General features: G+C 35.7%; 2 protein-coding genes across 2 annotated transcripts; one reads left to right on the top strand and one right to left on the bottom strand.

The window, feature by feature from the left end:
* Positions 1-4,000: 4,000 nt before the first annotated feature.
* LOC136033181 (actin-related protein 2/3 complex subunit 3-like) lies at positions 4,001-12,244 on the bottom strand. The gene is made up of 2 exons (XM_065713882.1): positions 12,163-12,244; positions 4,001-4,706 (listed from the first exon to the last, which is right to left on the bottom strand). Exon 2 carries the CDS (start codon positions 4,699-4,701, stop codon positions 4,174-4,176), a length of 528 nt encoding a protein of 175 aa, XP_065569954.1. The 5' UTR covers positions 4,702-4,706; positions 12,163-12,244; the 3' UTR covers positions 4,001-4,173.
* Positions 12,245-14,701: 2,457 nt separating this feature from the next.
* LOC136032611 (uncharacterized) lies at positions 14,702-15,139 on the top strand. Its single transcript, XM_065712882.1, has one exon. It carries the CDS (start codon positions 14,702-14,704, stop codon positions 15,137-15,139), a length of 438 nt encoding a protein of 145 aa, XP_065568954.1.
* The last annotated feature ends 3,190 nt before the right edge of the window (positions 15,140-18,329 follow it).

The following is an 18,329-nucleotide window of genomic DNA, read 5'->3' as shown; positions in this document are numbered from 1 at the left end:
CCTACGAGATAAAATTGATCTACACAAATTTGTGCACACTCGCAGGAAGAATAAGGGGAAGGGTGATTTCCCTAACTAAACGAAATTGTTAAGAATCATTCCTAAATTAAAATATCGATTACTAAGAATCCCAATCGAGAAATAAGAACTGAAAATTTAGTGCATTTTGTAAAAAAAAAAGGTGTTAATACAAAATCAATATTTTTACAAAAAAACCTATATTTTCATATACCAGATGACGAATGGCGCTATAATCCTAGGTTACAACAATATATGACGTAAAAACCAACTACCATATTATGACGTTATAAAAGGATATAAATAGATGTTACACCAAGCACGGACTCAAGGGAGAAGCGACGGGGGTGAACGCCCCCCTGAACGAAATTGCTAAGAATCCTTCCTAAATTAAATTATCGATTACCAAGAATCCCATTCGAGAAATAAGAACTGAAAAAAATCCATCATTTTCAAATTTCGTCAAATACAGTAAAATGATTCATACACGGTCAGTGTTATGAAGGACCGGATGGACGGTTAATTCGGAAAAATTAGAAGAAATGAGGTATTTTAAACTTTCGAATGGGTGATCTGATCTTAATGAAATTTGATATTTAGAAGGACCTTGCGTCTCTGAGCTCTTATTTTAAATCCCGACCGGATCCGGTGATATTGGGGGGAGTTGGAGTTGGAAACCGGAAATCTTGGAAAACGTTAAGAGTGGAGAGATCGGGATGAAACGTGGTGGGAAGAATAAGCACAAGTCCTAGATACGTGATTGACTCGGAGTAGGAAAAGATATCATTTTAAGAAAGGAGCACACTTTGAAAGTAATGGTGGCTAGAAAATCAGCAAAATGTTTTGCTGATTGAAATATGCGAAGGTCTTGCTCAGAATGTATAGCATCTTGAAATAAGATGGGAAATAAGCAAATGCGTTATTCAAAAATATACAATATTTTCTTCAAAATGTTCTGCTGACTGAAATATGATGAGGATATATGTGAAGGTAAAAAGGTAAAAGGTAAAGGATTCGGCATTAGACTTCACAGTCCCTACCGGAGGTGCTGATCTCCGTTTCTTGGCCCTTCAGCCAGGAAGTGCAATGGGGGGTTGGGGGCCAACCATCCTGTGCTTTTGCACACCCTTCCTGTTTACCTTCCCCATTTGAAGCTGGGTCGACTCTGGCTAAGCTTACAGAGTCACGCCACTGACTCCCGTCCCAAACTGAACAATTGGGTACACTGGGATTCGAACCCGCGTCCTTTCAGACAAAGGATCGCAAATCCAGCGCACCAACCGACTCGGTTGGTGCGCTGGATATATGTGAAGGCCTTGTTAAAAATGTATTGATTTTCGAAATAAGATTAGAAATAAGCAAATGTATTATTCAAAATATCAAATATTTTCATCAGTATGTTTTGCAGCTTGAAATAAGGTGAGGAGACACATGTGATGGTGTGTTTAAAATCTAATGCTCCTTGAAATTAGATTGGAAATAAGCAAATGTATTATTCATAACACATAATATTTTCATGAAAAATTTCCTGTTTGAAATAAAACGAAAAAATATGCAATAGTGTTGCTCAAAATATATTGTTTCTTGAAATAAGATGGAAGTGAGCAAATTCATTATTCAAAATATCAAATATTTTCATTAAACTGTTTTTCTGCTTGAGATCAGATTAAGAAATATGCGATGATGTTGTTCAAAATGTATTGATTCTTGAAATAAGATGGAAATAAGCAAATGCAACGTTATGTAGCGTAATGTAGTACTCCACAAGCTTTTATCGTACTTAAATATAATATAATTTACTGTCAAGTGATAACACATAAAAGCGAAAGTTATTCATTTCACAGTTAAGGCCAATGAAAAACTTAATTTTTAAGGGGAAAGACCTAAATATACAGTTTGTCGTCTTTGGTAGCAGCGGGAGCCAAATAAAAAATAGCCAAAAAATGGTGAAAATTGAGCTAAAAAATATATGGGACCAATCAACTTAAGAAGGTTCATCTTTTAGTTGAAGGTGTAGTTGTCTTTGGGAATCAACAGCTTGTTAATATTTGAATGTGTATTGACAAAAAATCTTTCCGAAACTCATCAAAATAGTTTTTTTTTTTACCCGGCTCAACGTGAAAGCATAGAGGACAGTCTGGTACTTCCAGAAAAGTCTTGAAAATCTGCAGTTTTCATATATGAATAGACCTAAGATGTCTATTTTTTTATCGGGCATTTTTTTTACTAGGCTAGGCTTAGATTTTGTTGATGGTTTAAGCCTCCTAGATGAAAGTGCAAGCAAAATGAATGAACTTTTAGAGTTTTGCGAGTTGCCATATTTATAGCTAAGTTGGCCTCAGGGGGCTCGGTGCTGTTGAGAATTGTTAGTGGTAGTAATAAACTTCCACCGTTGAGACTAACCGAAATAATAGTTGTCATTCCTAAATCAAATTCAGGTTTCACCCTCACTTAAAAGTGTATTGGGTTTTTTAAATATATTTGTAAATTTTCGGTTACAATGGGCTAAGGTTTTGTTTTTACTAGACTTCCCCTAAGGGGGAACCATGAACTGATCATGCGTTGGACGTCTATGAAAATAATTATAAAATTTTTGTTAAATGAGGAGAAACAATAATGATTTAAAGTGCCCCAAGAGCTGTTTAATTAACCAAAAAATTGAGCCATAGCTATTGAATAGTTTTATAACAAGTGACAGATGACAGGGTTTTGTCTATAATTCTGAAACAAAGGCCCAATCTTCTCATTAGAACAACCCAGTTACACCACAATCAATGGAAGCGATACAAAGTTGGTACAATGTGAAGGCAATTTTGGTGGTGTTTCTTTACTCTTAAGATATCATGCACAACGAATATGCTCCTATTAGGCAGAACACATCATAAATATGCAAACACTAGGGGAAAATTTCTTCAGATATGAGACTGATCAAAGTGCGCGGAAAGGAAAAACCTCTTTTCATCACAGAAATAGTTTCAATTGCTAGTATAAATATGCGCTAACATTTGTCATTGCGCATACGCAAAGCCTGAGTCATGAAAAGAGGTCTAGACTGATATATGCCAAAAACCTTTGATGGACAGGATTGGACTTTTCACTACTGTTATAATACTTGTACTGTAAGGCTGACAGCCATCAAGGATTAAGCTGCTACCAAAGTGTCCATCAGAGTCCATCAGCTACTAATGTCCCTGCCCTTTGGAAAGAGCAAGATTGATTCCTCCATTACAACTTTGTACCTGGACATTCTGCGTACTCGATCAATATACTGTTTGTCGTCTACTACCCAACCTTGAGAGCCCCCCAACTGAAGGACCAGTTACTAGACTCCGAAAAATACAAAAGAATTGTCCACAGTTACTGACTTGCTCAGCCTATAGTACTGAGAGATATCGTAAATCATTTGTTCCATATTTTACCCGTCATTTCAATAATATTGACGCGACTAATATTTAATGTTTGATTAATATGTGTTTGATTAATATAATGTTTGTTTAAATTTTCCTGTGAGTGTTTTTGAAGGTATAAATTATTTTTGTCATGACATGCTAATGCTAGCTCCGGCTATTGTAGTGAATAAATATATTCTATTCAATTCTATTCTTACGCGTCTGCACCCCTTATTCCCCTATTCACCTGAAATGGCCCCTGTCAACTTCTACCTGTTTTCTAAATTATGATTGTCACCGAAAGAGAACAGATCAACTGGGAGATCCAAGCAATAACACCAAAACTTTTTTACACCCTTGCTGTAGACAATTTGCAAGAATTTTACCAAAAATGGAAACCAATAAGTTTCTTTCATTCAGTAGAGAATTACTCTGAAGTGGATCCATTACGATAATCCATAACTACCATCATTTTCAGAGTACAAGTTCATACTCAAAAGCTTCAAATCAAAACCGAGTTATAAAACTCTTCAACCTTGTTTCTAGAATTCCATTGACTATATTTCAGCTACAAATAAGGACACAGAGAAATATCAGGAGACAGAAAATTTAATAACAAAAATTTTTGGCTGATAAAATAATTCCTGCATTGACTCACACATGATTCACACATTGGACAAGACTATCACCAAGCAAATTTGAATAAAATACACACTCGACATAATTACAGAACATTAAAGAAAAAATATACAATTATCTCTTTATCTTAATAAGGACTCAACGATTTATCCATAAACCTCTTCTTTGCAAAACACAACCACCATTTGCTTGGCTTGCCATCGGGGGCACTGTAAACAAGTTCACAGAGTCGCATTCCCAACTCCTGTCTTGCTTGGGTCAAATATTGACGTAATAGTTCTTCCTCTTGAGCATTGGCGGGTCTTGCATAGACTGAATTAAGGGGAAAACCCGAGTCCCCTGGAACGTCAAATCTTGTTACAGCTAAGGAATATAGTTCGTTAAGGGCTTGATTTTTAGTAGGACATTTTGTCAGCTTCTTTAAACACTCAGTAATGTATAAAGTTAAGTAGATCAATAAGCGATCTGATTCGCTCTTGATTTCATAAGATCGAAAGAAGACATTTGCCTTAAAGTAGTACAAAGTCTCGTCAATAATATCTTGTTCTGTAGTTTCTCTTGGAGCAGGACCTCGAACACTGGTACGTAGTGGCAGAAGAGCAGTGTTTCCAACTACTTGGAATTTGTTGAAAAGCTGAGAATGGTAAGCTGGCATGTCACCTACGAGATAAAATAAATATATACAAAATTGTGCACGCTCGGAGGAAGGGGAAGGGTGATTCCTCCCTCAAATGAGTCCCTTTGCTAGTGATCAGTGGTAAAAATTTAGGTTTTAGATTTTCCCAAGAGTCTGTGCCATAAAGGGGATTGAATTTCATTACATGTAAAAAGTCCAGCTTGGAATGCACATCTGATTTGGTGTCTTGTGGGACTCCAGCCAAAAAAAAAAGCAAGAAAAAAGTATGCTCATACACTTAATTTTCTTACTCAGTTCTTCCTCCTCAGACTATGATTGTGAGTTATTTATTATGTCCACCCATTGGAGAGTTTAGAGTTTGAAGCAAAACTAAAATTTAAGAATTTAAAATGCTAACAGTAATTTTGGATTGAACAAAAGCATTATCTCTGATCCACCATAACTTCTAACAAACAAAGATACTACAAAAGTCTTAAACAAAATGGGTAAGATTAATACTACCCTTCGTCATCAGAAGATTCTACCAGTGTTTGGGGGATTCAAAACTTTAAAGGATCACTGTATTTCGTCCACTATAAGCTATCCAAAATCAACTGAGCGGTCTTGTTGGATAGGAGATCCAAAAAAAACAACAAAACATAAAACTCGATACCTGCTTTCCTAGAAATCTTAGAAAAACCTTTTAACTTCTCCCATTTCGTGTCCAAGATAGTCTGTTTTAATTAAATCATCATAATTAATATGTGCGAATTTTTTTTCAATTAAATGGAGCACAACTTTCTTTTTAAAATTCAGGCAAAAGCAGTCACTGAAAGTGTTCTAGCATACCAGCTAGTAAAACACATAAAATACTATTTGACCAATCTGAAAGCTTTGATAGTTTTTTGGGGTTCTACTCGCTTTGATTTATAACCTTGCCAACACAAGGGATATCAAATTCTATTATCTTTTCAATCAAAATTCGCAATTTCACCAGAGACTTTCAATAGCTTTTGATGATCACTAGTCTCATGGGATAATTTGCAAACGGGTCCTTTGTCTTTGAGATGGTCAGGTGATGCTAAAGCTAAAAACAATTTATTTTAAGATATTAAATCCCTTGAAAATCAGGCTGATTCAGGATTCCATAAAAAGGGAAATGCCACATACAGTTTCGCCAAGATAAGAAAGTTTAAAATACCAGTAGTTACTTAAACATTAGATTTCCAGCGCGTTTTTTAATGTTCTGATATTTTATAAAGTTTTTAATATTCAAAAGTTTTTCAGTATTTTATATAATAATATAAAAAGGATTTAATGTTTAGGATAAAGCAACTCTTTTTGCACAATTCAATTCTAGTTCTTGAATTTTGCAGACTGTGACCTTCAACCATCTGAATACAGATAAATATTCTGTTTGAAGACATGTTTTTAGTTATTGAAATTCAAAATGTTTGTTTGTAAATTCTTGGAGTTAAATTGCTCTAATTAGGACAATAATACTAAGGCAACATAAAAAGAAATGCATGCTGGGGTCATGAAAGCACAAGTCAAGTGATAGGAAAAAGATGAAGCTTTAGAGACTTGGCAAAGTCTTTTATTTCTTACAATGTCTTGGCTCTCAGTTACAACAAATTCTTAGCAAAAGTTAGGGTCAGTTTAAGATTATAACTCAGTAAGCTGCCTAGAATCATTTTTCTCCTTGTGATGCCATGCTCCAGTAAAACTTCCAGACTTAATAAAAGCTTGAAAACCAACAATTCTTTAAGTTTTTTCACCTTAGTAACTTTAAGGAGTCAATCAAACTTAGTTCTTAACCGAAATCCATATCTTACTTAAAAATAATTATAAACAAAATAAGATACATATTCTAAGAAAAGTATAGAATTCTAAGAATAATCACAATCACCCATTTTGAATGCAAAGAAAGTCTGAAATGTCCCATGTCTGACAGAAATAAGATTACTAGATTATTCATGTGCTAGCATAATATAGTTAGTACTATCAGTAACTAAGTTATACGTCTAGATATTATACGTCTAGATAAGTTTTATGTATAGATTATTCATGTGCTAGCATAATATAGTTAGTACTATCAGTAACTAAGTTATACGTCTAGATATTATACGTCTAGATAAGTTATACGTATAGATTATTCATGTGCTAGCATAATATAGTTAGTACTATCAGTAACTAAGTTATACGTCTAGATATTATACGTCTATATAAGTTTTATGTATAGATTATTCATGTGCTAGCATAATAAAGTTAGTACTATCAGTAACTAAGTTATACATCTAGATAAGTTATACATATAGATTATTCATGTGCTAGCATAATATAGTTAGTACTATCAGTAACTAAGTTATACGTCCAGATAGTTATACATATAGATTATTCATGTGCTAGCATAATGTAGCTAGTACTATCAGTAACCAAGTTATACATATAGATTATTCATGTGCTAGCATAATATAGTTAGTACTATCAGTAACTAAGGTATACGTCTGCTTTGATGGCTGTAACTTGGTTGATTAATATCATTTTGATCAAGACCAAAAGTGGAGTTTTCAGAAATATAAAATATTTGGAAAAATGGGCATTAACTAACTTCAATTTAAAGGATAGCATCAAAATTAATCAAAAACAAAATGGATAAGATGCTCCAAGATGCTATTCCATCATATTCTTTGGGGAAAAATGGGTGTCAGATTTTTAAATTTGACATTCATGTAGAAGTGATGAGTCTTCCTATAAATGCCTTGTGGAAGCGATAAAATCTGAAATGTTTGAAAAATGCAATTGACTCGTGCAAGAAGAAGACATATTTAGGTTGTTTGAAATAGCAGGGTCTTTATGAATATCAAGAGAACATGTAGGTAGGAGTTTAAATAATATTTTGTACTTCAGCATGGGCTTTGCAAGGTGTCATCTTTGCTGACATTTTATCAACAAGATGTTGAAACAAATAATTACTTCAAAAAAAAATTTGGCACTCAGCCATAAAAATTCCTATTAATTTTTGGGACGTTTTATAACTATGACTATGGCTTTGGAACACGACTACACTCCTGAACACAAATCACAGTCAACACAATGAATGGCAAAGGGAGACACAAATGAGAATTCAAAACAAATGAGGAAACAAATGGTAGAAGTGTTGTAAGAGCGAAAATGTATGGAAGATCTAGAATAGTGCAACTGAACCTTAAAACTAAAGAAGAGCTTGATATTGCAATCAAATTTGAGCATTGCCTATTCCGAGTGACTCTGCCAATTGAAAAGCTTGCCAATTGATCACACTTACAAGGACCAAGCATGTTCTCTACAAAATTGTGTGCATCACTGAACACCTTCTAAGCGTTTATAATGTCTCACAGCTAGAGCTCTTGCATACCCTTTCGGCCTGCCAAACTGAAATCTGGTTGTCCTTCCGGCGGCCTAGCAATTGCAGTGAACAAGAAGCTTTCTTGCTCTCTTTTTTAATCTTCCAATGTATATATTTCAGTTTATTTTAGTTTATTTGTTTTGATGTCTGTGAATATGCCAACGAACTACCGAAGTGAGTCCTCTTGTCACAAATTTGACATAGCTTGCGCTTGGCTTTCTAAATCCAGTCGTATGGTTTGATCAGCAAATAAGACAATATTTACTTGCGGTGACATTTACTTGCAGTAACATGGATTTAAAAAATGAGAATACACCATGTACTCAAATATTACTTTCCTCCCTTCCTAGTGGCGTTTTAAACCAGGGAAAGCATCAGGTTCAAATGACCTGCAACCCAAACATTTAATATTTGGGATAATAAAATAGTTTGAAAATCTGGCTATTTTATTTTAGGCTTGTCTTGCCCAGCAGCATATTCCTAATGTGCTGTGTGAAGGTCTAGTAATGTGCATTTTTAAGAAAAATAAAGACCCGAAATCCTGTGATGCATATAGACTGATTACTGTATGTTCAAAGTTTGACAAGCTTCTTGAGAAGCTTATCTATAATGAAATTAGCACAAAATGTGATCATGACAATAACCAGTTTGGTTTTTGGGAAGGTCTTGGCATGCAGAACGTCCATGCAACTTTTCTAGCGATTTTTGAAAGGTATAAAAAGGCCAAAAGTAACTTCTACATTTGTGCCATTGATATTTCAAAGGCTTTTGACTCCATTTTTCACTCCCAAGCAATTCTGTCTCTCTTTAGAAGTGGAGTAAATTCATTTGTTTGTACCTGCCTGTGGCAGTGGTATCAGAACTCCTTGATCTGGATATGTTGGCAAGGTACTGTTAGTAATTGTATTTGTGTGGTCGATGGTGTTAAGCAAGGTACTGTTCTTAGTCTGGCAATATTTAATAGCCCTATTAGACTAGTCACACAACAAATTCCACCATACTTAATTGAGTCATATATCAATGTAGGTCACTAGTCTTATGCTGATGACATTCTTCCATCTGCTGATAATCTTGGGGCACTCCAGAGCTCTGTTGATATTGTTTGATCTGGACTGAAAGAAATCAGTCTTTCAGTTGCTACTTCATAAACAGAGTTTCTTGTCTTTGGACTGGAGATTGCCTCCAATGATACAATCCAACAGTCCTGCCATAATCTCATCTCTCAGTTCATTTAGGTATTTAAGCCTTCCATTTAGAACTTCAGTTAGATCTGTTAGGCAGCTTTTAATTGTTTCTTTGAAACAGAAACTAAGAAAATCTTATGGTCTTCTTGCCAAGATAAAGGGCCAGTTTGATAAGAGAACCATTAGTTAATAATGATAATAATAATTTATTCCTTGCACCTCTCAATACAAAAGTTTCCTATAGGTTAGCTATATAATGAATTTTTGCACCTCATGTGTTGTTTTTGACACCTTTTTGAAAATTGTTCTCTGCATCTGATAAAAAGCAAATCCAATTACTGTTTTTAGGTTCTGCAAGTATTTTCTTAGTATCCCCATTTGGACTTGTAATAGTTACATTTGATTTGAGATTTGTCAAAAAATGGATAAACTGTCATGTAGATTTGCTGACCACTGCAAGAGAATTATCAATTTTCCACAGACTTGCATTCTATCAAGTGCCAAGCATTGCACTTCATCAGAATTAAGTCATTTAATAAGGAGAACCCATTGTTAGCTGTATGGAGGATATTTCTATTTGTATCTGAAGACATTTTTGTGGAGTTAAAGAGGTGAATGGACTAATTAGGTAGTCCATATACTCTTACACACATTTTGGAACTAGATGCTGAATGAGTGCTTGAAAGTTCAAGTTGGCAAGAATCATGTGTGATTTTTGTCTATGCCCTTTTTGTGTTTCTTTTCATGTTCTTATACTCCTCTTTGGTGATTTTGTTGTGTACAGAGGGTAACAATAATTTATTATTATTATTAATATGCACCAAAGTTGTATTCAGCAGATTTTCAATATCTACCTCATTCAGTTTTACTTCTAATACTAGACTACTTTCATTATATTTCTGTTCTTTGATACAATGCATGGCTTTGTATTCTAAAGATTGGTAAAGTTGCAAAATAGCAGCTCTCCAAAAGGAGACATACCAGAACAAAAAAACAGGTGGTTTTACATTGCTAATTTGATACCCTTTTATATGGCCAAAGTTGTAATATCTGGTCAAAGCCCTCACACTTATGAACATACTGATAGACAAGAGTGTAGCCAAATATTGGACACACATTTAAAGCTTGAACCTAATCATATAAAACAATGTCTACTTGGATACAGGTTCTCAAAGTTAGAACAACATTTTAAAAGACATGTGATTGTGGACTATCTCAAAAGTAACAAAGGACAGACATTCTGTACATAAGGAATTGTTATGGAGAATATTATGCGGCTGCAGGCTTCCTAGCCCAGAGTATAATTGTTGCTTTATATAATAACTCAACATATATAAGTGTTGCTTTAAATAATAACCAGGTGGGTGCAGCACAAAACAAGAATGAAGACCTGACTGAATAGATCCAAAGCTACTATGGTGTATGACAAGACTGTATCCTCTCTCCTGTACTCTTTGGGATCCTCAATGACTATACACTCTGGACACACCACTTTGTTCAAGGGATATAGTTGAATGAGAGGCACATATCTTCAAGGGTGATGATGATTTTGCTGATGACATTAACTCCTTTCTTATCTAAGGGGACACTTGCAGCAGAACATCAAAGAGCTTGCAAACACAGCTGAACAAGTTGGATTGGCAATCAGTAACAAAAAAAAAAAAAGTTGTGCACAAAATGCTAGCTTAATGCTAGACTTGTCATGAGAGGTCAGACTATGGTATATTCTAGGCATCCAAAGGTTTGATAGGATTATAAATATCTTCATATGTGAAAAAACAAAGCAGCCATTGATAGTTAAGAGAATTCAAAGCAGTAGATGGCAGTATTGAGGCCATATGAGGAATGGTTAGCTACCTCATGATGTTTGGTGTTGGGTTTTCCTTGAGATTAGAAGGCATGGCCAGCAAAAAGTGTCAATTGGCTGATGTCCAGAGAGGGAAGCAACTATGAAAGGCACATCTTTGTCTCACCTGTGGCTGCAAGCTCTTAAGAGGTCATGATGTAGAGGTATTGTTGTCACCTTATGCACAAACCAGCATGGGGGGAACTAAGTCTAAGTAAGTAAGTAAACTAATCAGGATATATGTACAAGATAAGGCACCAACTGAGTAACAAGATTTTACCTTAAAAATTATTTTATTACCATGTTTCCTTCTGGAAAGTGGTAGCATTAAACCAGGGCATAAGCCTAGAATTAGACCTATTAAGAAGGCATCATGTTATGAAAGCAATTCTTACTTCATAATATGTAGAGTAAATGTAGTTAACATATTATTACTGCAATTCTGCTATACTTTACTTCCTACCCTTAATGTGTAAACATAAAGCCCAAACTAAATATGTCATTTGCATTTTGTTATATATCACTCTTATTTTCAATTCATGTACCCATAAATTGAATCAATATAGACAAAATCAAGAAAGAAAACACATAATTTAGCCTATATATTTGCACATAGGAGGGGAGCTTGAGATTAAAGCATAGTACAATTGTAGTCCAAATGTATCAGTTAGGCCTACAATTGTTCAGTATAGCCTACTATACAGTAAGATTGGTTTTAATTAACATGTCTCCTTCTCAACAGCTCTAATTATGAGCTTACACCTAAACAAGTGCCCCCTTTCTCAAGGAAATTAGAAAATAGCTATTCATTGCATTGATGAGGGGAAGGGAATAAACTGGGCCTAGCCCAATTTCAAACATGTTAATCCTAGCCTTTATTTGGTCCTAAAAATGTCATCAACCATGCTTAATTGCTTGGAAAGGAACAACTCCTTAAATGAAATGGCAATAAATTCCATAAAATGGGTCTTGTACAAATTCCATTTGTACAGGACCCAACTTTTCAGTCTGTAACAAGTCAATGTTCTGCATTTAATCCAAGCGGCCAACAATTTCAATTACTGATACGCTGCAATTTTTACCCTTTAAAAGACACCACTGGAGTTTTAAATTGCTGTATTCTAGCTCTAGGGCGTGCCTCTAAATTTAAATTTTCTGCTTGTTTTGCGCTACCTATTTCTTAATCTGACCGTAAGCCGTGTTTCAATTCTACGAATATTGTAGACAGCCCTTTGTCGGGGAAATCTGACGCGGTGAAGTATTCTTACCTCCTCATATGGTTAAGAGAAAAAATAAGGACATCTTTAGCACCTTTTTCATCCTGGAAGGAAGTAAAAACATCCCTAGCGAAAACCAGGAAATGTTCAAACAACATATTTAGCCTTCTTCAAATTTAATCTTCGAATCCTACTAACTCTAAAAGCAGAAAAAAAAGAGTTTGAAACCATTGAGCAATATTTTACTGATGTTAAAATAATTGCAAAGAGTTGCAGCTATGACGCAATGATGAGAATAACTCACAAATAGATAAACTTCTAGGAAATTGTTTCACTCACATACATTGTTTATTTAACTTCCAGTCTTTCCCAAAAACGCCAAATAAAAACCCTATTATACCTCTCTATAAGAAAGTTGATAAGGATGGGTGTGGTAATTGTAGAGCCTATAGCTGATTTGTAGGAAGTAAATTACATATTATGATAATAATATTTAGACTCAGTGATGCCGTACATAAAGTCTAAAGAGAAGGACAGTGTGGTTTTTGAAATTGGAGAGGGTGTTTCGACCAACTTTTCACTTTTAGATTAATAATCAAGAAGTGACTGAGTTATCAAATACCTTTGTTCCCCAGTTTTTTTTATTATGAGGAAGTGTTCGATTCTGTTAATAGAATAGCTTTAGCAAAGGTCTTATTCTTGTAGGCTATGCAGGGGCGTAACTACAGTATTTTTATTGGGGGACAAGAGGGGGTGCTATTGAAGTAGGTGCTATTCACGCAGTAGTGAAGAAAAGTACCTATTTAACAAACACGCTACTTGGTGAATCTAAAAACATTACGCATACATTATAAACAAGAAATATAAAAACAATTATAAATACAAATTCTTGTGCTTGGCTTTTACTAATATTGTCAGTAATGAGCTGCTGGAGACGAGAGTAGTATAGCGTATACAAGCTTTAGGGTGGACAAAGGTGAATTTCATATACACTCGGCTGTTTTCAGCCAGATTCACTACTAATGCCAGACTACATATCCCCGTCCACTTTTTTCAACCCCCACGCCCAGCACAAGGTGCTCAATCTCATAATTGAACCAAGGTCTTTTCAAATAGCCCCATCGTGCTTTTCGTTTGCTCATAATATTGAATGGATTTTGACTCTGAGCCAAATTGTTGTCTTATGAGCACTAAACTTATAGGGGTAAGTGGTCCATGCTGGGATTAGATACATAATGGGTCATTGAACTTAAACTGTCATCTATTTAAGTGGAAACAAATTCCCTGAGCCATATGATATAGTTTACAAGGTGGCCGACTTCCTTATCCGCTTTTGAAGATATGTTACAATCTCTTGAAAGTTTTTGCTACACCCCAGAAAAATATTTTGTGCCCATACTTTTCCATGTATCTCTGTGCTGAATGACCTTAGAAAAGTGCTTATTGGCTTGTTTGAATCTTTGATGATAAAACATTGTAAGTAGCGCCATCGTTTATTTTTTAAGCACACCTGTTTCATTAAATTTTGGTTTATGGTGACTAGAGGGCGGGTTGTGCATACTGAGCCAGTATAAACTGGTACATAGTGGGCCTCTGGTTCACTGTGTACCTTAGAATTTTTCAAGTAACTGCTTGTGAAAACTGGTGCACTTCTCAATCTAATATTTTTTGCAGGGAAAGATCAGTAATAGTCCCTAAATGCCAAGGGCCCCTAGAAGTCAGATGGAAGTGCATAGAAAGGACGCTGTAGAGCAGAGAGCTGAATTGGAAGAAAGTACTCAACAAGCCCTTAATAAAGTGGATGAAGGCCATAGTGTCCAGAAGGTTGCTGCTATGTTTGACATTCCCAGAGGAACATTACTATGCCTGACTATAAGAACTTGAGCGATAATCAGAAACTTTCGGCCTGCCTGTCGAGAAAGCATGGCTTTGTCGCCGTTTTTTCTCCTAATGAAGAAGCCGCTTTGACCATTTACTTGATTATGGCTTCGAACATGTGCTATGGTCTGACTGAACCAGAAGCAAGAAAACTTGCTTATCAATATGCTTTGGCAAACAGCAAAAAAGTGCCTTGGGCATGGATTGACAATGGAAAGGCTGGAAAAGAATGGATGTATCAGTTTTGATCGTGAAACCTGACATTATCGCTGAGGAAATAAGAGGCAACCAGCCTCAGTCGGGCAACCAGCTTTAACTCGTACAATGTGAACGAGTTTTTTGGAAATTTGCACTCTGTTCTTGAAAAAAAAAAACTTCACTGCATCTGATGTCTATAATGTAGACGAAACGGGTGTGACACATGTCCATAAGCCCCCTAAAGTCATTGGAGAGAAAGGTAGAAAAATAGTTGGCAAGGTTACTTCAGCCAGAAAAGGCACTCTAGTTACGATGATTGGAACAGTTTATGCAAGTGGAGATTTTGTGGAGTCCCGATGGGTCAGCTGCTGGAGTGAACCCATCTGGATGGATATCACAAGATTTGTTCTGCGAGTACTTGCAGCATTTTGTGAAGCATTCACGTGCCTCGTCTGAGCAAAAGAAGTTGCTGATCCTGGATAATCATGAGTTGCATATTTCGCTAAATGCTGTGAACATAGCCAAGGCAAATGGCATTGTCCTTCTTACCGTTCCCCCTCATAGTAGCCACAGGATACAACCACTAGAGGTCAACATTTTTTCCCCATTCAAACCTAAGTACAACAGGCCAATGGATAATTGGATGCTAAACGATCCGGGAAAAACAGTTACCATCTACGATATAGCTGGATTGGTTGGTACATCCTTCCCGTGTGCTTTCACCCCTTCCAATATCCAGAGTGGGTTTGCCAAATCTGGTATTTGACCTTTCAATCCTGACACCTTTACTGAGAAAGATTTTTTGCCCTCATATGTCGCCGAATTATATTAATAAATAGCATAGATATCAGTGGGCCATAAAAAGGTGAGACAAAATCCATAGGCAGCGCAATAGTACTGTATAAGTAAAGATACAGGATAGGTCAAAATTTTGTCGTATTCTCAACATTTAAATAGCGACCATATTTTCAATTTGAAAGTATTCAAAATATAAAGTTAGAATTATTAACTTATCCGTATCATATGGCATCATCACGGCGGAAACAATTTTCCTGCTCAAAATAAAGAGCAAATTTGATACTTAAACGAGCAAAGTTTTAAAACTACTTAATAAACTAGACCTACGTTGCCCGGGCAACGTGAAGTGTTGCGGCAACCTTTGTCCGGCTTCGCCGGCTAAAGTATTGCGAAAGCAACACTTTGGTTTTGTTTCTTCGCTATCGATCAATAATCACATGATCAAAGGCTATTCCTCAGCGTTGAAAAAACAACATCAAAATAGTATCGAAAGAAGGGACTAAATTGACTTTGCAGCCAGTTGATTTTTATCCTTTTCAATCGTAGACATCGTGACGGATGAAAACTCGGAACAATATCTTATATAATCTAGTTGGTATTATAAAGCTATCCCTAACTTCTCAAGATCAAAATACCTCGCCCAAAGTGAACCGATTCTTACTTATAAGTCCCTCTCCCGTGATAGGCATCAAGTTCACCGGAAACGAATAAATGGGTACACAAACTAGTATAGTTGAAAACCCCTCATCGCTGAAGTTGATTGTAGCCTAACAGTAGATTATTACTTACAAGTCCCCTACATGTCTTACTACTGGAACCAAATTGGTTTTACCATCAAATACACTGGAAACAAATAATAGATACACCAAGTAGCGAAAATTGCTAACCCTCATTGCCTAAGGTGAATATTACCTAACAGCCAACTGTTGCTTACAAGTCCTCTATGTGTCTCACAATTTGTATCGGCCTAGATTTCGTTTCAGTGTGTACCTTACTACTGAAGTTGTCAACCCCTTACAACTTTCAAACTGGTATACCTCATGAAGGAATTTTTGTACCAAAAAATGGATGTATTATACTTTGATCAGCTCATAAAGAGCTATCGATTGCCGCGAAAAAAAATTCTATCTGTCTTAGTTTAAATGTAGAATTTTTTTGCTGTAGGCCAACTTTCTAACGTCACCACTTAGAAAGGAGCAAAGGATAAGCTCCAATTTCTTTAGCAATGAGAGAACTTTTAAAGTTTATTAGGCACATCTGATACCACTTCTCCACCGCAATCCTAAGTCCGAAAAACCGAATGATAAACTCAGCTGAAATCACGAACAGAAATGGATAGAAACAATAGATGGCAGCACTTTCAGACCCATGGGAAAATGCCACATTTTTGCTTCTGTAAATTTTTCTGTTTATCACTCAAAGAAGATATATTGGCTGTGGGGCCGGGTAACTGCCGCATATATTTAACACTTATAGATTTTAGTCCATCTTCAATTTGAAAGTAGTGCCTGCCTGCTTGCCTGCTGGAACGGAGCTTTCCACTCGAAAGCAGAAACATGCTTTGATGAAACGAAAGCTTGGCTGCACAACTTGAGATACTCCTCTCTGACATAGGTTATATAACTCCACTTCACTTCGCACACCATAGGCTCTGGCTCGTGGACAAGCAAAAACCATCCTTTTTGGCCCCAGGCAAGAGTTCTGCAGAGTTTTCCAAAATGTAATGTCATATTCACCGGCCTGAGGCCCACACTTTTCGTAAAAACCACAAAGGTTAGACCCTTACCAGTTTCCAGGAATAAGCTGAGATCGGACACATAGAAAAAAAAAACGGGACAAAACCAAAGTGTTGCTCTCGCAACACAAATAGCTATTGAATTGCTGAAAATTGGTTGCTGTTTTACCACCCTAAAAATGCACTACGCCCTTCAGCCAATAAACAGTTACTGCCTGACAATTCAAGAATCTTCAATCGAATTCTTCATAAAGAATCAAAAACATGAAACATAGATGGCAAAAACAGCAATGTTTCAACAATGATTGTGATACAGACACAAAAATTAGGATCTTATCAAGTGCTATCTTCACATAGGGTGGTAATGCGAATTGTTGACACATCTATGCAAAAACGAATGCTCAAAGACATTTTTGACAAATATGACAAATATGCACAAGGGAGATCAAGAGACGCCACTTTCTCAAGTTGGATTTACAAGTCCAGTCGTTTTGGTTTACCGCTAAGATCTTTTAATGTCTCTAAATATATAGGAATAATACATATTAATTAGAGAAAATAAGACAATTTGGTACTTGTGTATTATTCAGAGCACACTCAATAAGTAAAGTTAGGTTCTTTCGTGAAACAAACTACGATGCAGGTATATTTTAATTAATATTTGGTAGTTGTTCATTATTCAATTGATTCAGTTCAATTCAGAACACACTCAAGAATTCTGCTAAGAAAATGCGGTTTCATAGCCACAAAGATAAAAACTCAATTTAGTTTGCTAAGCATAGTGATAGAAGATAGTGTTTGAACATGGATTTTGAAATGAAGATTTGGGATTTGCCAAAGACTGAAAAAGAGGCAAGTACATTTTTCCAGGATAAGGAGTTGTTGCCCACAACAAAACAGTGTGTCAATGAACACAACATATTGGACACATGGACACAATATATTGTTCTATTTCATCAGCTTTACACGAAAGAGCCTAACTTCACTTATTGTGTGTGTTCTGAATAGAACACAAGTACCGATAAATTATTTTTGCATAATATGACCCACATTACCTAAGTACATGACTTGTGGTATTAAATACATTGAAAACAAAAACTAATTTGCTTAGAAATTTTATCTTCAATATGACTAATTAAAGCGTCAAGAAAATACTTGCCAGCCTCGTTTGGGTGATGCAACCACTAAAGGCTCTTTTTTGGGCAAAATTCCTTTTTTTTCAGTTTGTCTACAATCAAGACCACATCTTTCAATGAAAACCTTACCTGTTCTAGATTCCTTCTCCAAATGTTCGCATAATTACATTAAGGAATAGGTGGAAAGAAGCCCTCCTTTCTGAAACACTGACTTTAAAGAATCTAACTGTAAACTAATTTTTACGCATATATAGTCAAATATTGGTCATAGTACTATCATTAGATAC

The sequence above is a fragment of the Artemia franciscana genome, chromosome 11 (genome assembly GCF_032884065.1).
Source record: "Artemia franciscana chromosome 11, ASM3288406v1, whole genome shotgun sequence".
Taxonomy (NCBI): Eukaryota; Metazoa; Arthropoda; class Branchiopoda; order Anostraca; family Artemiidae; genus Artemia; species Artemia franciscana.
Note: the sequence above shows the minus strand (reverse complement) of the source record. Positions and strands in the feature narration are given on the sequence as shown.